Source organism: Rhinolophus sinicus, linkage group LG06 (genome assembly GCF_036562045.2).
Source record: "Rhinolophus sinicus isolate RSC01 linkage group LG06, ASM3656204v1, whole genome shotgun sequence".
NCBI lineage: Eukaryota > Metazoa > Chordata > Mammalia > Chiroptera > Rhinolophidae > Rhinolophus > Rhinolophus sinicus.
This window is the reverse complement of record NC_133756.1, coordinates 98042586-98060840: the sequence shown is the minus strand read 5'-3', so window position 1 is coordinate 98060840 and position 18255 is coordinate 98042586. Positions and strand designations below refer to the sequence as shown.

Below are 18255 nucleotides of genomic sequence, written 5' to 3'. Positions count from 1 at the left end.
AAGACACTAGAAGAAAGGTCTTTGCATTAAGGTCTCCTAGATTTTCTATGCAAAGAGCTCTGCAGAGCATTACTGGTGACAAGATTTTACCAACCACCAGACCATATGACAGTTTTCTCCAACATGTTAAATTCTAGTGTGGAATCCAAGCACCTTCACTTCATTTATATGACTAATTGGAGCAAATTTGTTTCACTTCAAGAGTTTTTAGTACTCTTGATACTTTTCTTAAATACCAACTGATACTTAATTTTTCGGCCTTTACTTCTAAAGCCTTTTAAATTTCCAACAACTGTGATGTGATTATGCTCTGTTGGGTTTTAATGTAGTATAAAGATTTGAGTCTCCTTTTCTCTAGTTATCGTTATCTATAATTTTTAAAAATTTAAAGATTTGGGAAAAGTGGGTTTTTTAATCCATTAGTTTGCTGATAATTAATTGTGTTTTTCTTCTTTAGCCAGTATCTGAAGAGTTTCAGAATGGGGAAGGCTTTGGCTATATTGTGGCTTTCAGGCCCAATGGAACACGTGGCTGGAAGGAAAAAATGGTGACATCCTCTGAAGCTTCAAAATTCATTTATCGAGATGAAAGTGTCCCTCCTCTTACTCCCTTTGAAGTGAAGGTTGGCGTTTATAACAATAAAGGGGATGGACCTTTCAGTCAAATTGTGGTCATATGTTCAGCTGAAGGAGGTCAGTTTCTTTATCCTTATTATCTTTATTCATCATTTTAAAATTTTGTTATATGAAAGAGACATTATTGTAAAAATGTTAGAAAATACAGATATACCAAAAGGGAAATAAAACACACCCATAGTCCCACTACACTTTTTAGATATATTTTTCCAAAAATGTTTTCCAAATTTTTATTTTTTTAAAAATTGATCATTTCATATATGTTGTTTTATGTTCTTCACTCCCTAATGATATGTGGCAAATATCTTTCCATGATAATAATATTGATATTTTATGGATGGATATTTAACCAATCTTCCAATCTTCTCTGGATTGAAATTTAGATAATTTTATATTTTAAATCATTAAATTTAAATTTATGTGAAATAAGTTTAAATAAAGATTCAATTTATGTGACCAATAAAAATATTTATTACAAACATCATGCACACAACATTGTACTTACAAGTATCAGACAGGGCTTTAATTTTAATTTTTCAATTATAGTTGATATACAATAGTATATTAGTTTCAGTTGTACAACATAGCGATTAGACATTTATATAACTTACGAAGTGATCACACTGGTAAGTCTATTACCCATCTGGCACCATACATAGTTATTACAATGTTATTGAGTACATCAGATAGGGCTTTCTGTTGGAAGCTTTTCACACATGACATCTTTAAATTCTCTTGATAGTATTGTATAATAGGCATTACTATTCCTTTTGAAGAGAATGAGAAATTAAGTACAGAAAAGTTAAATAACTTGCTAAAATTTACACAGGCTGTAATTGAAAATTAAACCCAGGTTTGTGTAATCATTAAATTCTTGATTTTTCTGTAGCACACCGCCTTCATATGAATAACCTCATTTAATTCTCAATATAAGACTACTAGGTAGTCAGGACCTAATAGGCAGTATACCCATTTTACAGATGACTGAAGTGTGAAATATGGCTTATTCCTGGTTACAGTCAATAGGGAGTAGTGCTACAGTACAAACTTAGCTTTCTTCATCGTAATCCTGGGTCCTGTAAAGTTGTAAAACAAAAATTCAATTTTCTGAGTGAGAGATGAAGCAAGTAAAAATAATGCCTCACATTCCCTAAATTTGACAAATGACTGAGAAAATGTTCCACCAAAAGCATCACTCGTTTGACTTTCCAAATACTTATTGTCTTTATGAACTGACCCTTTTACTTTCTTTGTGTCAACATGTGTGATTTTAAAAGCTCAAGAAAATTATTCCTCTTTTGGTACTGTAAATTCATGGGGGGAAAGAAATAAGGCTGTTTGAATATTGAAGCACAAAGGTAGTGTCAGATTTATGTAAGATGTAGTTTTTCAATACAAGCTGCCTTATAATTTTATAACATAGAGCCAAACTCTGAAGCAGAAGCAGAAAGTTTATGCTAGCATAACAATTACCAGGAAAGTGAAGAATCGAGGAATAGCAAGGAATCATAGATGTTCCAATGAGATACTCATGCATTTAGCATCTCGAGCTTCTGATGTGTTTTCAGATATAGTTGGTGTAGCATATTATTTATATTAACTCTTACAACCAAATGTGAGGTAGGAATCTCAAGCCCCAATCTACATTTCAGGAAACTGAGGCTCAGAGAGGTTAAGTAGCAGGCTCAAATAGACACCAGTGAGTGAAAGAGTTGTAAGTAACTCTATTGGCAGAGCTGGGATTTGAACCTAGGTCTGTATGACTCCAAAGCTCATGCTTTTAACTACTACTCTATGCTATCTCATCAGGAATGTATATACTAATAATAATATTTACTGTACTATTGTATATTATAATTCGTATTACTTGCTACTCCCAAAATCTATTTCAAAGTACATGTTTTATTCAAGAAGTGCATATTCTTGTTGCTTTAAAATTTCTTCAACCTAGTCATCAAGCACATAGCCCCAAAGGTTGCATGAGATGAATCAGAGGGATTAGTAAACATGCTTTGTATGGTAACACCAGTGCTTCCTTTAAGAAATCCAGATTTTTTCCTTCCTTGTCAACTTTGGCTTTGAAATTAAATTATAGCAGCCACCAAGGGTTGTTTATACTGTGTTTCCTTAAACTTGAAATGGCTAGCCTTTGGAGATTTCTCTTTCATGCTGGATAGGAAATATGTATATTTTCTTTCAAAGACACTGAGGTTGTTGCTGTAACATATTTCATAGTAGCATTTCATTTATTTCGGTAGACTGAAATATGAAAAATACCAGGCAAATTAAATGTGGATAGAGCCTGCCTTTGTTCTGACAAAAGTCAAACATACATTTGACATTTGTTCACTATTTAAATTTATTAACTTGGAACTTTATGGATAAATATGAGTAAAGTTTTAGCATCATTAAAGTATGTCAATGAAGAAAGGCAGTACCACGGAACGGAAGAGCACTTGCCTGGAGTCAGCAAACCTGAGCTCAGTCTGCTCACACCAACTGTATGTCCTGGGCAGTTGATCCATTTCTTTCTTACTCTCCTCCATTTTCAAAATGAAAGTCTCAAACTAGAACATCTCCTGAAGCCATTACAAATCTAAAATAATAAATTTTGTCAATTTAGTCTACATTCTAAAATAATAATTTAAATTTTAATTGCCCCTGAATAGGCAGTAATGATAGATCTACTTTTTTTATATAATAAAAAGAAGGAAATCAGCACCTCTTTTTAGTCACTTGGCAAAATTGGTTTACTTGAAAAGGAGTAAACGTTTTTAAGATTGGACCATTTTTAAAGAGTCAAGGCCTGTCATAAATTTATAAAATTATATATTGTACTCATGCCAGTGCAGATTCCTCTTTCTCTGTGTCATAGATATTCATACAGATCCACTGTGTACCTTCATCATCATACTCTTACCCAAAGCTCAACTGATCTGATTGAGGCTATTTCTCGGGAAGATTAATTCTGCATCTTTGTTCTTCCATTAACCTAGTTTACACGTTTATCACCTCAAAATCCCTCTGCAATTTAAATAAATGTATGTAAAGAACAAGAGGAGTGAGACTGACTTTCTATTTCTGTTTCTGGGCTTAGTTCTTGCTCTTTCTATGGAGAGTACTCAACACATGCCTAGAGCTGACAGCAGTCAGGAAGAAAACGTGTTAGGTGCTGTTTCCAACGCAGCCAACAGAATTCATATTGATTTGAGGGAAGCATGGAACACAAGGACTTCTAAGTCACATCTTACAGTACTAGTTCTCAACCCTTTTTTCCACTGGCACATTGGTGATAAATGACATTCACATCCAGAACACATTTCCATAAGTGTTCATGTGCATTCCTCATATCCTCCATCCTTTTCTTCTCCTCTCAAGAAGGTCTATTGAAATGCAAATGAGAATTACATTATTATAGGGCAAACCTTCAATGTGGTCTGTTATTCAAAGAACTAATCATTTATAAATATTGGTATTTGGTGAATCACTTGGGAAATGACCTTGACTCATGACTCTGAGGTGGAACTGTTGCCCTAAAGTTCTCTCAGAAAAGCTCCAAATGGTTTTTCTGCTAATACCCTTGGGCCTTTGAAACCTTCCAAGATTTTCACAATAGAAGTAACCCTGAATTGCTCTGTCAGAGCCAAGCAGCATCTGACATAAGCCTGGAAGGAGAAATATTTTGCCTGCCAGGACTCTCATGCACCCTGCACATGTATCAATTATCTATATTCTTTAAACTAAGCAAAAATCATGTGCATTCTAACCCTGATTTGACCTCAAATATCTAGAGTATGGTATAACCTTATACAATACCCTAATTTTGGAAACAATTCTTTTTTTTTTTTTTTTTTTAAGAATAGGAATGTTTCCACATAAGTAATTTTCAAATGCATGGTAGAAGTAATAAAAGTGACTTTTTCAAGATGAAAAATCAAATTGACTTTCATTTCCATATTTCTAGAAATACTTGTTAGTCAAACTTACATCCATTTTTCCACTTACACTTCCAGTTCCTGTTATTATAGCTTTGGGAAGGGAGAAAACTTGAGCATTCAATTACATCTAATAGAAACATAAAGAAAAATTCAGTATAGATTAATTATAGATTGAAACATTTGTTTATTTGTGATGTACCTTAGCCTTTTCTTGTTTTTTTGTTTGTTTGGTTTTTGTCTTGTATGTAAAATGTGTGCTACTTTTATCTTTATTAAAACCAAAAAAAAAAAAAAAAAAAAACAGATTCATTTGCAAAAAATGATATGCAATTATACCCTTGCAAATGGAACTACTACAGCTCAAATTAAAACCCAACATTCATGAGGTGTTATTCTCCTGATCAGTTTTTAAGCTGAAACTGAGCTCGGTGGGATTTATGTGAACTCGAAAATTAATAAATTGGCATATTAGTTGTAAAATACAAGACATAATTTCCTGTCTTTGCCAGATGATCCATTTGGATTAGTGCCTGTAAAAGTTCAACTACAGCTGTCTTCACTGAATTTTTAAATAATGAAACCATAACCCCTCTCCCAAGGAGTTTATTAAACTCTCCTTTGATTAATACTGTTGCCCACCCCTCCTGGGAAGTCAGATGTGTAATCAATATTACAAGCACATCCCCCCATATTACTTGGAGAACTCCAGCTGCTAGGTCACTTAATACAAATGTATCATTTAAATTCATGACCATGGTAATGCTGTGCAAAATTAGTAATCTAACAGAAATTGAAATCTATCAATCAGCCTGTCCATTTCATATGCCAAGACTAAAGGAGTTAGCCATGCCCCAATTATAATATCATCATAATTAAAGAAAGAGAGAAAGAAATCTTTTTAAGACTTTGAGTGTATTAGACATAACACTAGTAAAATCTCAGAAATAGATTCCTGAATTTTCATCAAATTACCTGAGTTTAATAGACAGAAATGAGAGTGGCAGGAAACATCCTATGATTTACAGATTGGGAGAGTTTTAGAGATGCCTGAATATGACATGATCTATGAGGATCAGTGCAGTTGTGGTTCATATTTATCAAAAATTACATGAAATAGGAATAAAAGGAATTGATAGTAAGTCTGTGACAGGTTAAATAGGAGATGATGGGGGTCTAAATGCTTTCTGGCAAGACTTGGAGTAGAGAGCCCAAGTGGGGACCCCTACACCAATATTCTTAAGAGAAGTCAGGAGTGAAGGGGCAAGGAGAAGGAAGAGCGATAGTAAAGGGAAAAGCACCAGGTATGTAGAACGCAGATATGTGCACAGAAGCAAAATAGCATGGTAGTTAGGGCCTGACTGTCTTTGTTCAAATCCTCTCTCCATCCTCTAGCAGTTTTGTGATCTTGGGCAAGTTGCTTAACCTCTCTGCGCCTCAATTTCCTCACCTGAAAATAGTGATAGTGATAGTAGGGATATTTGGAGAATTAATTAATATATAATGAATTTCGAATAGGGCTTGGCAAACGTCAAAACTTGGCAATTATTTCCTTTGATTGTTCCCCTTATCCATTTTGTTTGTTTTTTTAATCTTATTCCATTCATTCTTCTGTCAGTTATTTGGAGGAATTGGACAGTAAGAGAATAGACTATATATGGTCTCTGTAAAACCTCTTCTATGCCCCAAAGCTGACTCTAAGAGATGAAGAATGAGCTAAGTGCCCAATTAAAAACAACAGAGGAAAGGGCACTTGAGTAATGAGTTCTAGTTGGGGCTCTATCAGAGCCAGAAGTAGAGTCTCTAATAAATCAACCATTGTATATATCACATTTTTCATTGGCAAAATGAGGACATGGATTTAAAATATAGGTTCATAACTCAAAAGCCTATAAAGGTCAAGTAAGAAATATAAATAAGTTAAGTAGCCCCAGTGTGATAAAATAGGGAATAGTAGGGACTCTGGCAAAATGAAAAGAACATGCCCTGACTAATAGGACCAACTGTTAATTCCCATCCACCAGCACCCAAGGATTCAGATTTGATATTGTCCTTTTTTTCCCCAAAAGAGCCAGAATATTTTATTTTTATATATGAAATTTTGGAAGAACTTAATGTCATACATCATTTTGGCAAACAAAACATGATTGAAGACCAACAATCCATCCATTTGTGAGCTATGAGACAAGTGACTGAAATTCTTTCTAGCTGTGGCCTTCTATCATTCAGTTATGATGGGATACCCAAATAGAACAGCTAGTTCCAATCCAAACCAGATATTCTGTGATCCAGTCATTTACTGTTGCCTACAGACAGATATTTTTTTTGATCAACACAAAAATGTTCACTTGGCTATAAACAGCATAAGAATGCAACTATGAAATGTCAGCATGGTATGACCCTGATTTATAATCATCAGAGCTTATAAATAAAAATAAGGTGGTTGTTTAGGAAATAGGTTTCTGATTTTTTTTTAACTTTATTGTTTTACTTTTTTAAAACTTTCTTATTTCTATTTGAATTTCTATTTGAGAAGTATTTAACCTTCTGTAGTGCTACAGAAAACTGAAAGAGAAAAAATTTGTTTCATTAGATTTGGAGAGAGATAGAAAGGCTGCCACCCAACCACATATTTTGTCCTTCTGAAATTATTTGTCCTCCTACAATCTTCTTTGACAAAGATGTAATAGCTTCAATAATATAAAAGCTGAAAGGAGGCATTTGGCACACAAATCTCTGCAATGCCTTCATTTAAAACATAAGCAAAACTGCTTCCAATAGCAAGTTTACACAAAGAGTGACCGTCTTTGAAATATGTAAATAGAAAAATGGCGGCATGAGGTGAACCTCTGTAAAGCTCCCCTGGAATTTACAACTAATCGAACAACAATAACTCCACAAAGGACTCCCTGCACAGCAGACAGGCAAGACGAAGAAGCCCACTACTGAATTCACCTAAAGGTGGGCGAATCGCGCGAGCTGGGGAGGAGGGAAGGGAGAACTGCGGAGACTGAACCATGAGGGCGCAGGACGCAGACCTAGCTCAGTGCTCCTAGCTCAGTGCTCCAAGCTCGCTGCACCCTGGAACTACCGCAACTGCGGGACAGGGAAGAACTCGGACTGCTAGGGCTCCGCTTATGGCCCACAGGGCTGAAGGGGCAGCATATAACACAGCTGAACCCAACGCTCACGGCAGAGACCTCAGAGAAAAGACTGAGGGAAGAAGGCTGAAAATGGTGGTTTAAGTCCTCACTGCCGAGCAGAGAACAGAAGCCTTAGGCACTGAGACTAGCCGCCCCCTCCCTACCCTCCCAGAGCTCACCCCGCCCCCACCTGCCCGGTGCTAGAAGTGGAACAGTAGCACTGTCAGATCAAAAGAACAGAATATTTGCTGTTCTGAGAACTGTGGACCGCAAACACAGATTCGCAGCCCAACTAGTTCCGGCAAAGGAAAGGGACCTGTGGAAGCAGGACCGGCTGTGGTGGTGGTCGCTGCCATTGCTCTGGGCCATCTCTCACAACACACCCCGCACCTGGCCCCACCTATCTGGGCGGATCCCTGCAGGAGTAAACAGAACTGCTGAAACATACTGGCTCTGAATCTGGTGCAGGAAGAGCTTTGGAACTTAAAAAGCTCTCCGCATACCCACACGGACACTGCGCACTATGACCCAGATGAACTGTTAACAGAGGAGAAGCCCCCCTTCCAGGGAATCCCCCCATTGTGTGAGAAGCCGGAATAGTGCAGAGAAAACATAGCACTACCATGTGAGAGAGAAAAAAAAAAGACTGCAGTTGGAGAGAAAATAAAACATGCTACCAACAAGTACTAGAAAACAAAAGAAAGACTTCTTTCTATCAACCTGCTGCAGAAGCTACTCCTGTAGATGTCAAGGAAGACAAATAATAAATCAGTAATTGCCATAAATAACCAAGGCAACAGGACAGCTCAGAAAGAAAGTGAAAAGTCTCCAGAAAAGGAACTTAAAGACATGGAAATATGTGACTTAAATGACAGAGAATTCAAGATTGCAGTTCTGAAAAAACTCAACGTGATTCAAGAAAACACAGAAAGGCAGTTTAATGAACTCAGACACACAATCAAAGAACAACATGAGCATTTTACGAAAGAGATTGAAATTTTTAAAAGAATCAAATAGAATTTCTGGAGATTAAGAACTCAGTAGAAGAAATTAAGAATGAAATAACCAGCTTAGGTAGTAGAGTTGACCAGATGGAGGAAAGAATCAGTGACATCAAAGAAAGAAACCTGGAAATGACACAGATGGAAGAAGAAAGAGACTTGAGACTTCAAAGAAATGAAAGAACTCCACAAGAACTTTCTCACTCCATCAGAAAGAGCAATATAAGAATAATGGGCATACAAGAAGGGGAAGAAAGAGAGAAGGGAACAGAGAATATATTCAAACAAATTGTCGATGAGAACTTCCCAAATTTGTGGACAGAACTGGACCCTCGAATCCAAGAAGCAAATAGAACACCTAATTACCTCAATCCCAACAGGCCTTCTCCAAGGCACATTGTATTGAAGCTGTCTAAAATCAACGACAAAGAAAGAATCCTCAAGGCAGCCAGGGAAAAGAAGACGGTAACCTACAAAGGAAAGCCCATTAGATTATCATCAGATTTTTCAGCAGAAACTCTACAAGCCAGGAGGGAGTGGAACCAAATATTCAAACTATTGAAAGAGAGAAATTATGAGCCAAGAATAATATATCCAGCAAAGATATCCTTTAGATATGAAGGAGGAATAAAGACCTTTCCAGACATACAGAAGCTGAGGGAATTTTCTAATACACGACCTGCACTACAAGAAATACTAAAGGAGGCTATTCGACCACCATCAACAGGGACAATTTGTGGCAACCAAAATATAAAAAGGGGGAGAGTAAAGGCCTGAACCGGAATATGGGAATGGGGAAAGTAAGCGTGCTGAAGAAAATGGACTGCTCTGAATATCAAAACTGTCTTTTACATAAACTTAAGGATAACCACTCAAAAAAAAAAAAAAAATCCAGAACTGAAATATATACTGTAATAAAAGAAGAAACAGAGGGAAACATCATAGAATACCACCACACAGAAATAATAGACAACAACAAAAAGGCAAAGAAACAATGGAGACACAGCCTTACCAGAAAACTAAAGATAGAATGACAGGAAATCCTCATGTATCAATAATCACCCTAAATGTCAATGGACTGAACTCACCAATAAAAAGGCACAGAGTAGCAGATTGGATCAAAAAACTAAGCCTAACCATATGTTGTCTCCAAAGAGACACATCTCAGCTACAAGGACAAGCATACACTCAAAGTGAAAGGGTGGAAATTGACACTCCAAGCAAATGGTACCCACAGAAAATCAGGTGTAGCCATAATGATATCAGATGAAACAGACTTCAGGGTGAAAAAGATAACAAGAGACAAAGATGGACATTTCATAATGGTAAAGGGGACTATATACAACAAGAAGACATAACAGTCATCAATATTTATGCCCCCAATCAGGCAGCACCAAACCAAATTGGGAATGAAGAAGTTAAATTATCACTCTTGGCAGATGACATGATGCTATATATAGAAAACCCTAAAGACTCCACTAAAAAGCTATTAGAAACAATCAACGAATACAGTAAAGTTGCTGGTTACAAAATCAACGTACAAAAGTCCATTGCAGTCCTATATACTAACAATGAAATCTCAGAAAAAGAAATACAAAAAACAATTCCTTTTGCAATTGCAGCAAAAAGAATAAAATACCTAGGAAAAACTTAACCAAGGATGTGAAGGACCTATATGCTGAAAACTATAAGACATTTTTGAAAGAAATTGAAGAAGACACAAAGAAATGGAAAGACATCCCGTGCTCATGGATTGGAAGAACCAACACAGTTAAAATGGCCATATTACCCAAAGCAATATACAGATTTAATGCAATCCCCATCAAAATCCCAATGGCATTTTTTAAAGAAATAGAACAAAAAGTCATCAGATTTGTCTGGAACCACAAAAGACCCCGAATTAGCCAAAGCAATCTTTAAAAAAAAGAACAATACTGGAGGTATCACACTCCCTGACTTTAGCTATTACTACAGGGCTACAATAATCAAAACAGCATGGTATTGGCAGAAAAACAGACACATAGACCAATGGAATAGAATTGAGAACCCAGAAATAAAACCACATAAATATGGACAGATAATTTTTGACAAAGAAGCTAAAAACATACAATGGAGCAAAGACAGCCTCTTCAATAAATGGTGCTGGGAGAATTGGATAGCCACGTGCAAAAGAATGAAACTTGACTGCTATTTGTCACCATGTACCAAAGTTAATTCAAAATGGATCAAAGACTTAAGCATAAGACCTGACACAATAAACTGCATAGAAGAAAACATAGGTACTAAACTTATGGACCTTGGGTTCAAAGAGCATTTTATGAACTTGACTCCAAAGGCAATGGAAGTAAAAGCTAAAATAAACTAATGGGACTATATGAAACTTAAAAGCTTCTGCACAGCAAAAGAAACCATTGACAAAATAAAGAGGCCACCAACTGAATGGGGGAAGATTTTTGCAAACAGTGCCTCCGATAAGGGGCTAGTATCCAGAATATACAAGGAACTCATGCAATTCAACAACAAAAAAACAAACAACCCAATTGAAAAATGGGCAGAGGACTTGAAGAGACATTTCTCCAAAGAGGACTTACAAATGGCAAATAGACATATGAAAAAATGCTCAACATCACTAATCATCAGAGAAATGCAAATCAAAACCACAATGAGATATCACCTCACCCCAGTCAGAATGGCTATCATCAACAAGACAAATAGTAACAAATGTTGGAGAGGCTGTGGAGAAAAAAGAACCCTCATACACTGTTGGTGGGAATGCAGACTGGTGCAGCCGTTATGGAAGGCACTGTGGAGGTTCCTCAAAGAATTACGAATAGAATTGCCATATGACCCAGCAATCCCTCTCCTGGGTATCTACCCAAAAAATCTGAAAACATTTAGAGATAAAGACACGTGTGCTCCAATGTTCATTGCAGCTTTGTTTACTGTGGCCAAGACATGGAAACAACCAAAATGTCCTTCGATAGATGAATGGATAAAGAAGTTGTGGTATATATACACAATGGAATACTATTCGGCAGTAAGAAAAGATGATATAGGAACATTTGTGACAACATGGATGGATCTTGAGAGAGTAATGCTGAGCGAAACAAGTCAGACAGAAAAAGCAGAGAACCATGTGATTTCACTGATATGTGGTATATAAACCAAAAACAACAAAAGAACAAGACAAACAAATGAGAAACAGAAACTCATAGACACAGACAATAGTTTAGTGGTTGCCAGAGGGTAAGGGGGGCGGGGGGTGGGGGGTGGGAGATGAAGGTAAGGGGGATCGAATATATGGTGATGGAAGGAGAACTGACTCTGGGTGATGAACACACAATGGGATTTATAGATGATGTAATACAGAATTGTACACCTGAAATCTATGTAACTTTACTAACAATTGTCACCCCAATAAATTTAATTTAAAAAAAAAAAACAAGAAAAAAAAAAAAAGTTTTGTTGTAAGCCTGCTAATCAGAATTCTAGAATAAAATAGAAAGTAGAAGCTTTTCCCAGATTTTTTTTTTTTTAATCAGGTAGATGCACAAATAATCGGCAGTTGGAAAGTGGGATGAGGGAAACCATTAGCAAAAGAAGTTAATGAGAGATATTCAAAGAGTGACAGAACGAGAAATTACAATTTATACCATGGCAGGAATTAATGTCAGTTTCTGTGTAAGATTAATGTGAATTTATGAAAGCACTTTGAATTAACACAGTTATGAAATTAATGAAAACTTTACCAAAAAAAAATCATTGCTCGGTACAAACATGTACCTTTGAAAAAGTCTTTTGTGGACTTCTTGTATAGTAACAAGGACAGAAGTTTTGATTGGTATTTCTCAATTAATACTATACAAAGGATCTCTAGATAGATGTGTGACCACCATCCATTAGAAAAGGAAAAAATCTCAAAAAATGGTTATAATGCTTTAATATCTCTAATAATGACTTTTTAAAATTCTTTTTTATTTTTCAACTACAATTGACATACAATATTATGTTAGTTTCAGGTGTACTATACAGTGATTAGACATTTATGTAACTTACAAAGTGATCACTGCAATAAATCCAGTACCCATCTGACACTATACAATAGTTATTACAGTACTACTGACTATATTCCCCATGCTATACTCTACATCCTGTTGAGTATTTTGAACTACCAATTTTTACCTCTTAATCCCCTCCCCCTTTTTCCCATCCCCCCAGCCCCCCATCTGACAACCATCAAAATACTCTCTGTATCTGTGTGCTTGTTTCTGTTTTGACTGTTCGTTTGTACTATTCTCTAGATTACTCACATAAGGGAAATCATATGGAATTTGTCTCTCTTTCTCTGAAAGGAACTTCTTTAAGAATAAAAAAGATAAAAGTTATGAATAATAAAATGGCAATACTTACAATACCTAGGTCCATCCAGGTTGTTGAAGATGGTAAGACTTCATTCTTTTTTATGGTTGAGTAATACTCCATTGCATATATGTACCTCCTCTTTATCCATTCATCGATTGATAAACACCCAGGTTGCCACCATGTCTTGTGTATTGTAAATAATGCTGCAATGAATATATGGATGCACATTTCCCTTTAAAGTAATATCTTGCATTTCTTCAGATAAATACTCATAAGTAACATTGCTGGGTCCTTCTTAGTCTCTGCTTTAAAATCTATTTTGCCTGGCATCAGTATTGCTACCTTAGCTTTTTGTTTTCATTTCCATTTTCATAAAATATATTTTTCCATCCCTTTACTTTCAGTCTATATGGATCTTTCAATCTGAAGTGAGTCTCTTGTAGGTGGTATATGTAAAGGTCTTGTTTTCTTATCCATTCAGACACCCTATGACTTTTGATTGGAACATTTAATCCATGTATATTGAAAGTAACTGTTGATAGATATGTAGGTATTGCCATTTCGTTATTCATAATTTTTATCTTTTCTCCTTTTTCTTCTTAAAGAAGTTCCTTTAACATTTCTTGTAATACTGGTTTGGTGGTGATGAATTCCTTTAGCTTTTTCTTGCCTGGGAAACTCTTTATCTCTCCTCCAATGCTAAATGATAGCTTTGCTGGGTAGAGTAATCTTGATTGTAGGTCCTTGCTTTTCATCACTTTGAATATTTTGTGCTAATCCCTTCTGGCCTGAAAAGTTTCTGTTGAGAAATCAGCTGACAGTCTTATGAAAGCTGCATTGTAGGTAACTCACTGCATTGCTCTCTTTGTCTTTAACCTTTGGCATTTTAATTATGATGTGTCTTGGTGTTGGCCTTTTTGGATTCATCTTGTTTGGGACTCTGTGCTTCCTGGGCTGGGTATGCCTATTTCTTGCTCCAGGTTAGGGAAGTTTTCTGTCACTGTTTTTTCAAACAGGTTTTCAATTCCTCATTTTTTCTCTTCTTGCTTCTTGATGCAAATGTTGGTATGCTGGTGTTGTCCCAGAGGCCTCTTAAATTATCCTCATATATTTGGGTTCTTTTTTTCTTTTTGCTGATCTGACTGGGTGTTTTCTGCTACTTTGTCCTCTAAATTGCTGATTTGAACCTCTGGTTGATCTAATCCACTGTTGATTCCCTCCAGTGTATTCTTTATTTCAGTTATTATATTCTTTATTTTTGATTGGTTCTTGTTTATGTTTTCCCTATCCATTTTTATGTTTCCTATGTCTTTCCTGAAGTTCTCACTGAGATCATTGAGCATCCTTATAACCAGTGTTTTGCACTCTGCATCTGGTAGATTGCTTGTCTCCATTTTATTTAGTTATTTTCCTGGAGCTTTGTCTTGTTCTTTCATTTGGGACATGTTTCTATGTGTCCCCATTTTTGCTGCCTCTGTTTCTACGTATCAGGTAGGGCTGCCTACTATGCCTCCCAGTCTTGTTAGAGTAGCCTTATGTAGCAGGTATCCTATGGGGCCCAGTGGCAGTCTCTCTGGTCACCTGAGCTATATGTTCCAGGTATGTCTCTTGTATGGGTTGTGTGTACCCTCGTATTGTAGTGACCACTGTTTGCATGTCAGTGGGAGGGACTGACCCTGCAACTGATTGGTTGTGAGGACTGGCTATAACTATAGTGGAGGAGCTCTTGGGTAGGGGCTAACCCTATGGATCAGGATTGGCATTAGCCTGCCCAGTCTTCACTTTGAGTGTGTATTTTTATAGAGGTAATTGGGTGATGCTCTGGTGTTGTCTGAAGCAGGCCACCAGATGTGTTAGTTCTGGAGCATCTTGGGAGGAGCTCTGTTTCAGGCCAAGGCCAGCTGTTGCCTGTGTCCTGCCCAGGACTACATGGTGTGAGCTACAATCTGCAGAAGGTTGCCACTTGTGCTGGGCTTGGAGGTGCCTAGGAGAAGCTAAGCTGTGAACTGAGGCTGGCTGCTACTAGTGCCAGGCTTGGGGATGCTTAACAAGAGGTAAGGGGCATGCAGAGGTCAGATGCTGTTTGTTTGGGAATTGTGAACCTTTGAGAGATTTTAGGAAAGTCTGCAGCATAAGCCAATACAGGCTTTTTGGATGGAAAAGACATGGATATGGCTTTGGTGCACCCACAAATTAGGTGTGGCGGGGTCTTAGGGAATTTCCAGGGCAGAGCAAGCAGTGTTAGCCAGGTTGGTGCATACTCAGTATGTCAGCCACCTGCTCTGCACGCTGAGTCAGGGGAGGGCTCAACAAAGGAACTATGGCGTCTGCCAATACTTTTCTCTGGGAGAAAACTGCCCCTCCTGCCCTCACCCTCAAACCAGATAATTTAGTTCCTCCCCATGTGTCCCTGGCAACTTTTGAGCTGCTGCCCCCCATCCCCTGGAGCTCAGAGCAAGTGAGACTATGAGCAAGTAAGTCCATGTATGGTCCCTTTAAGAGGGGCGCCTGGGACTCTAGCCACCCTCATCTCACTCAGCCACAATCTCCACTGTTTTTCATAGCCAGAAGTTGTGGGGATTTCTGTTCTAGGCACTGGAAACCTGGACTGGGGAGCCTGTTGTGAGGCTGGGACCGACCCCTTACTTCTCTGGAGGGGACCTCCACAACCGAAATATCCCTCTCAATTTTTAACAGCCACAAGTGGGTATGGGACCAGCCCTTTCTGCATCTCCACTCCTCCTACCAGTCTCAAGGTAGTTCTTCTGTATGTCCTTAGTTGTAGGGCTTCAGTTCCTCTAGACTTACGTGGTTCTCAATGATGGTTGTTCTATAATTAGTTGTAATTTTGATGTGGTCGTGAGAGGAGGTAAGCACAGCATTTACCTACTCCACCTTCTTGATCAGAGCTCCTAATAATGACTTTTTAAAAAAAATTTTTAGAATTCTGTCTTTGCCATATGGTTCCCTAAATCTAACAAAAACATTTTCAACAGATTAATCTGAGCTCTTACCAATAATACAGGGTTAGTATCAAAGTCTCTAAAATTTTGGGGGAATTAGTGGTTTTTAAATCAACTTTATACAGAACTGTTTGAACTAATGTCTGGCCTTTTTTCTGCTGTTTCATTTAATGTGTGTTCGTGACATAGCGTTTATGATTCTGCAATGTCAAAGCTGGAAATATTTCATTCCTCACATAGAGTGCAACCTCCAATAGAGTGCTCCTCTTGATGGATGCCAGTTAGACATGGTGTATTTGAAAAAATAGTGAGAAAGGTCACTGAGCATAGCGACAGCACCAAGACCTTCAGGGACTTTTCATTGTACACCTGTCTTAAAAGTCAACATATGCCTTTTAAATAACATGATTCATATAGAATATTCCTTATACAATCATGGAAATGTAGTTTTGTCATTAGAACAACAAAAAAAATCTCATGAAATTTAGACTCTTTGTGCCTGTATAGGGTAAAAATTAAAATAAAATAATAACAAGTGATACTTTAAGTGTCAAATACTGTGCTAAATGTTTTATATGTATTATTCCAATTAAAACTAACCTTAAAAATCTCTGTGCTAAGTACTCTGATTATGCCCACATTACAGATGAGGGAACTGGGGCTTAGGAAGAGGTGAGGCAACTTGCCTAATCGTAAATAAATCTATAATTTCTTTGAAAGCAAAAACAACAGCAGCAGCAACAACAACAACAACAAAAAAAAGCCAAGCCTTACTCCTAGTCCATTTTTTTGATTATGTAGACTGGCAAGCAATTTAAGTCACTCAATTTAACTTCTCCAGAAATGTCCTTGTTAATCCAAGAATAAATATCTTTGTTTGTCTTGCTAGATTTGTCATTTGTCATTGGTAAGGTATTGATGAGACTTCACCCGAGTATAGAAATTCAAAACGATCATCTTTTTATCTTGTGTTTTTCATAACTACCACAGCACTTCATTTCAAAAATAAGGTGCAAAGAAGTAACACCTGACATACTCAGGTGCAATGCTTTGATAGACAAAACTTGTTACCATAGAGGTTTATTCTTTCCCTTTTCCTTCATACAGAACCCAGCACCGCTCCCACAGATGTCAAGGCTACAAGTATGTCTGTGTCAGAGATTCTTGTTGCATGGAAACATATAAAAGAGAGTCTCGGAAGACCACAGGGATTTGAGGTATGAAGAGAATTATTGAAAATAAGCCTTGTTATTTCTGCTGTCATTGCGTTCTCCTAAAGAGATGGCTTGGTGACATTTCAACAAAATTATATTCCTTTGAAATTTTGCTCTGTGGTAAAGAAAGTAAGAAATATACTATTTTACTGGCATGTATTATGTTACTCATTAGCTGGCTTATTTTTCAGGATAGTAGTTTCCATAGCAGCATGCAAAGATTTTCTTAAAAACAGATGACAATAGACCTATTTTAAGGGCTACAGGTGGCTATTTACTGGTATCCAATTTATTAGTTGTTAGTTAAAAATGTTTCTGTGCATTTCTCTCTAATAATTAAATGGATAAAATAAGTTTTCCTACTATACTGTCCTTGGCAGATCTTACCTCCTATACTAACTTCTCCAATTTACTTGGAACCTTGTGAAATATCCCTGTTTATTCACATGGCTTCTTGTTCTTTAAATTTTGCTATTTTTAAACACAGTTATGCCAGCCTTATAATGGTGAAAATTTTATACAAATTCATTGACTTCAATGAAATGTTAGCCTCCACATGTACTACGGGATTGTGGGCAGTCTGTGAACTTGAATATTCCCCAAAAGAACGATCCCTACTCTTCATTCAGCTCTTGATCTTGCCTTCCCAGACATTGATGCGTATTAGGGGGTGATTTATAAAAGACAAAAAAGAATTAGCAGCCAACCCAAGATCTTAGTTGCCTTTAGACTTTTAATTCTTACTTTTCTTCTGTTTCAACTCCTACTAAGAGAAAAGATTATCTTGATTTTTGAACTGTGATCAAGTATAGGACTTGTATGCCAACATAGTTTCTAGGCTAAAAACACATTTTTTATTCTATATGAGTTTTCAAACAATGCCTGAGAACTATTTAATTAATATACAGCTAGCATTAGACAATGATTACTGCAATACAAAGAGTAATACTATTACTTAGTATTACTTAGATTGTAACACAATCTAAGAGGTACAGCCAGGAC

At 36.9% G+C, this 18255-nt stretch overlaps 1 protein-coding gene across 2 annotated transcripts in view; it reads left to right on the top strand.

Annotated features, from left to right (window-relative positions):
• CNTN5 (contactin 5) overlaps nucleotides 1–18255 on the top strand; it is a 1268958-nt gene that overhangs the window by 1218817 nt on the left and 31886 nt on the right. For both annotated transcript variants that reach the window (XM_019741696.2, XM_074335568.1), the window contains 2 exons: nucleotides 458–692; nucleotides 17147–17256. In XM_019741696.2, the coding sequence (XP_019597255.2) occupies nucleotides 458–692; nucleotides 17147–17256 (345 nt within the window). The remainder of the gene's footprint in view (nucleotides 1–457; nucleotides 693–17146; nucleotides 17257–18255) is intronic.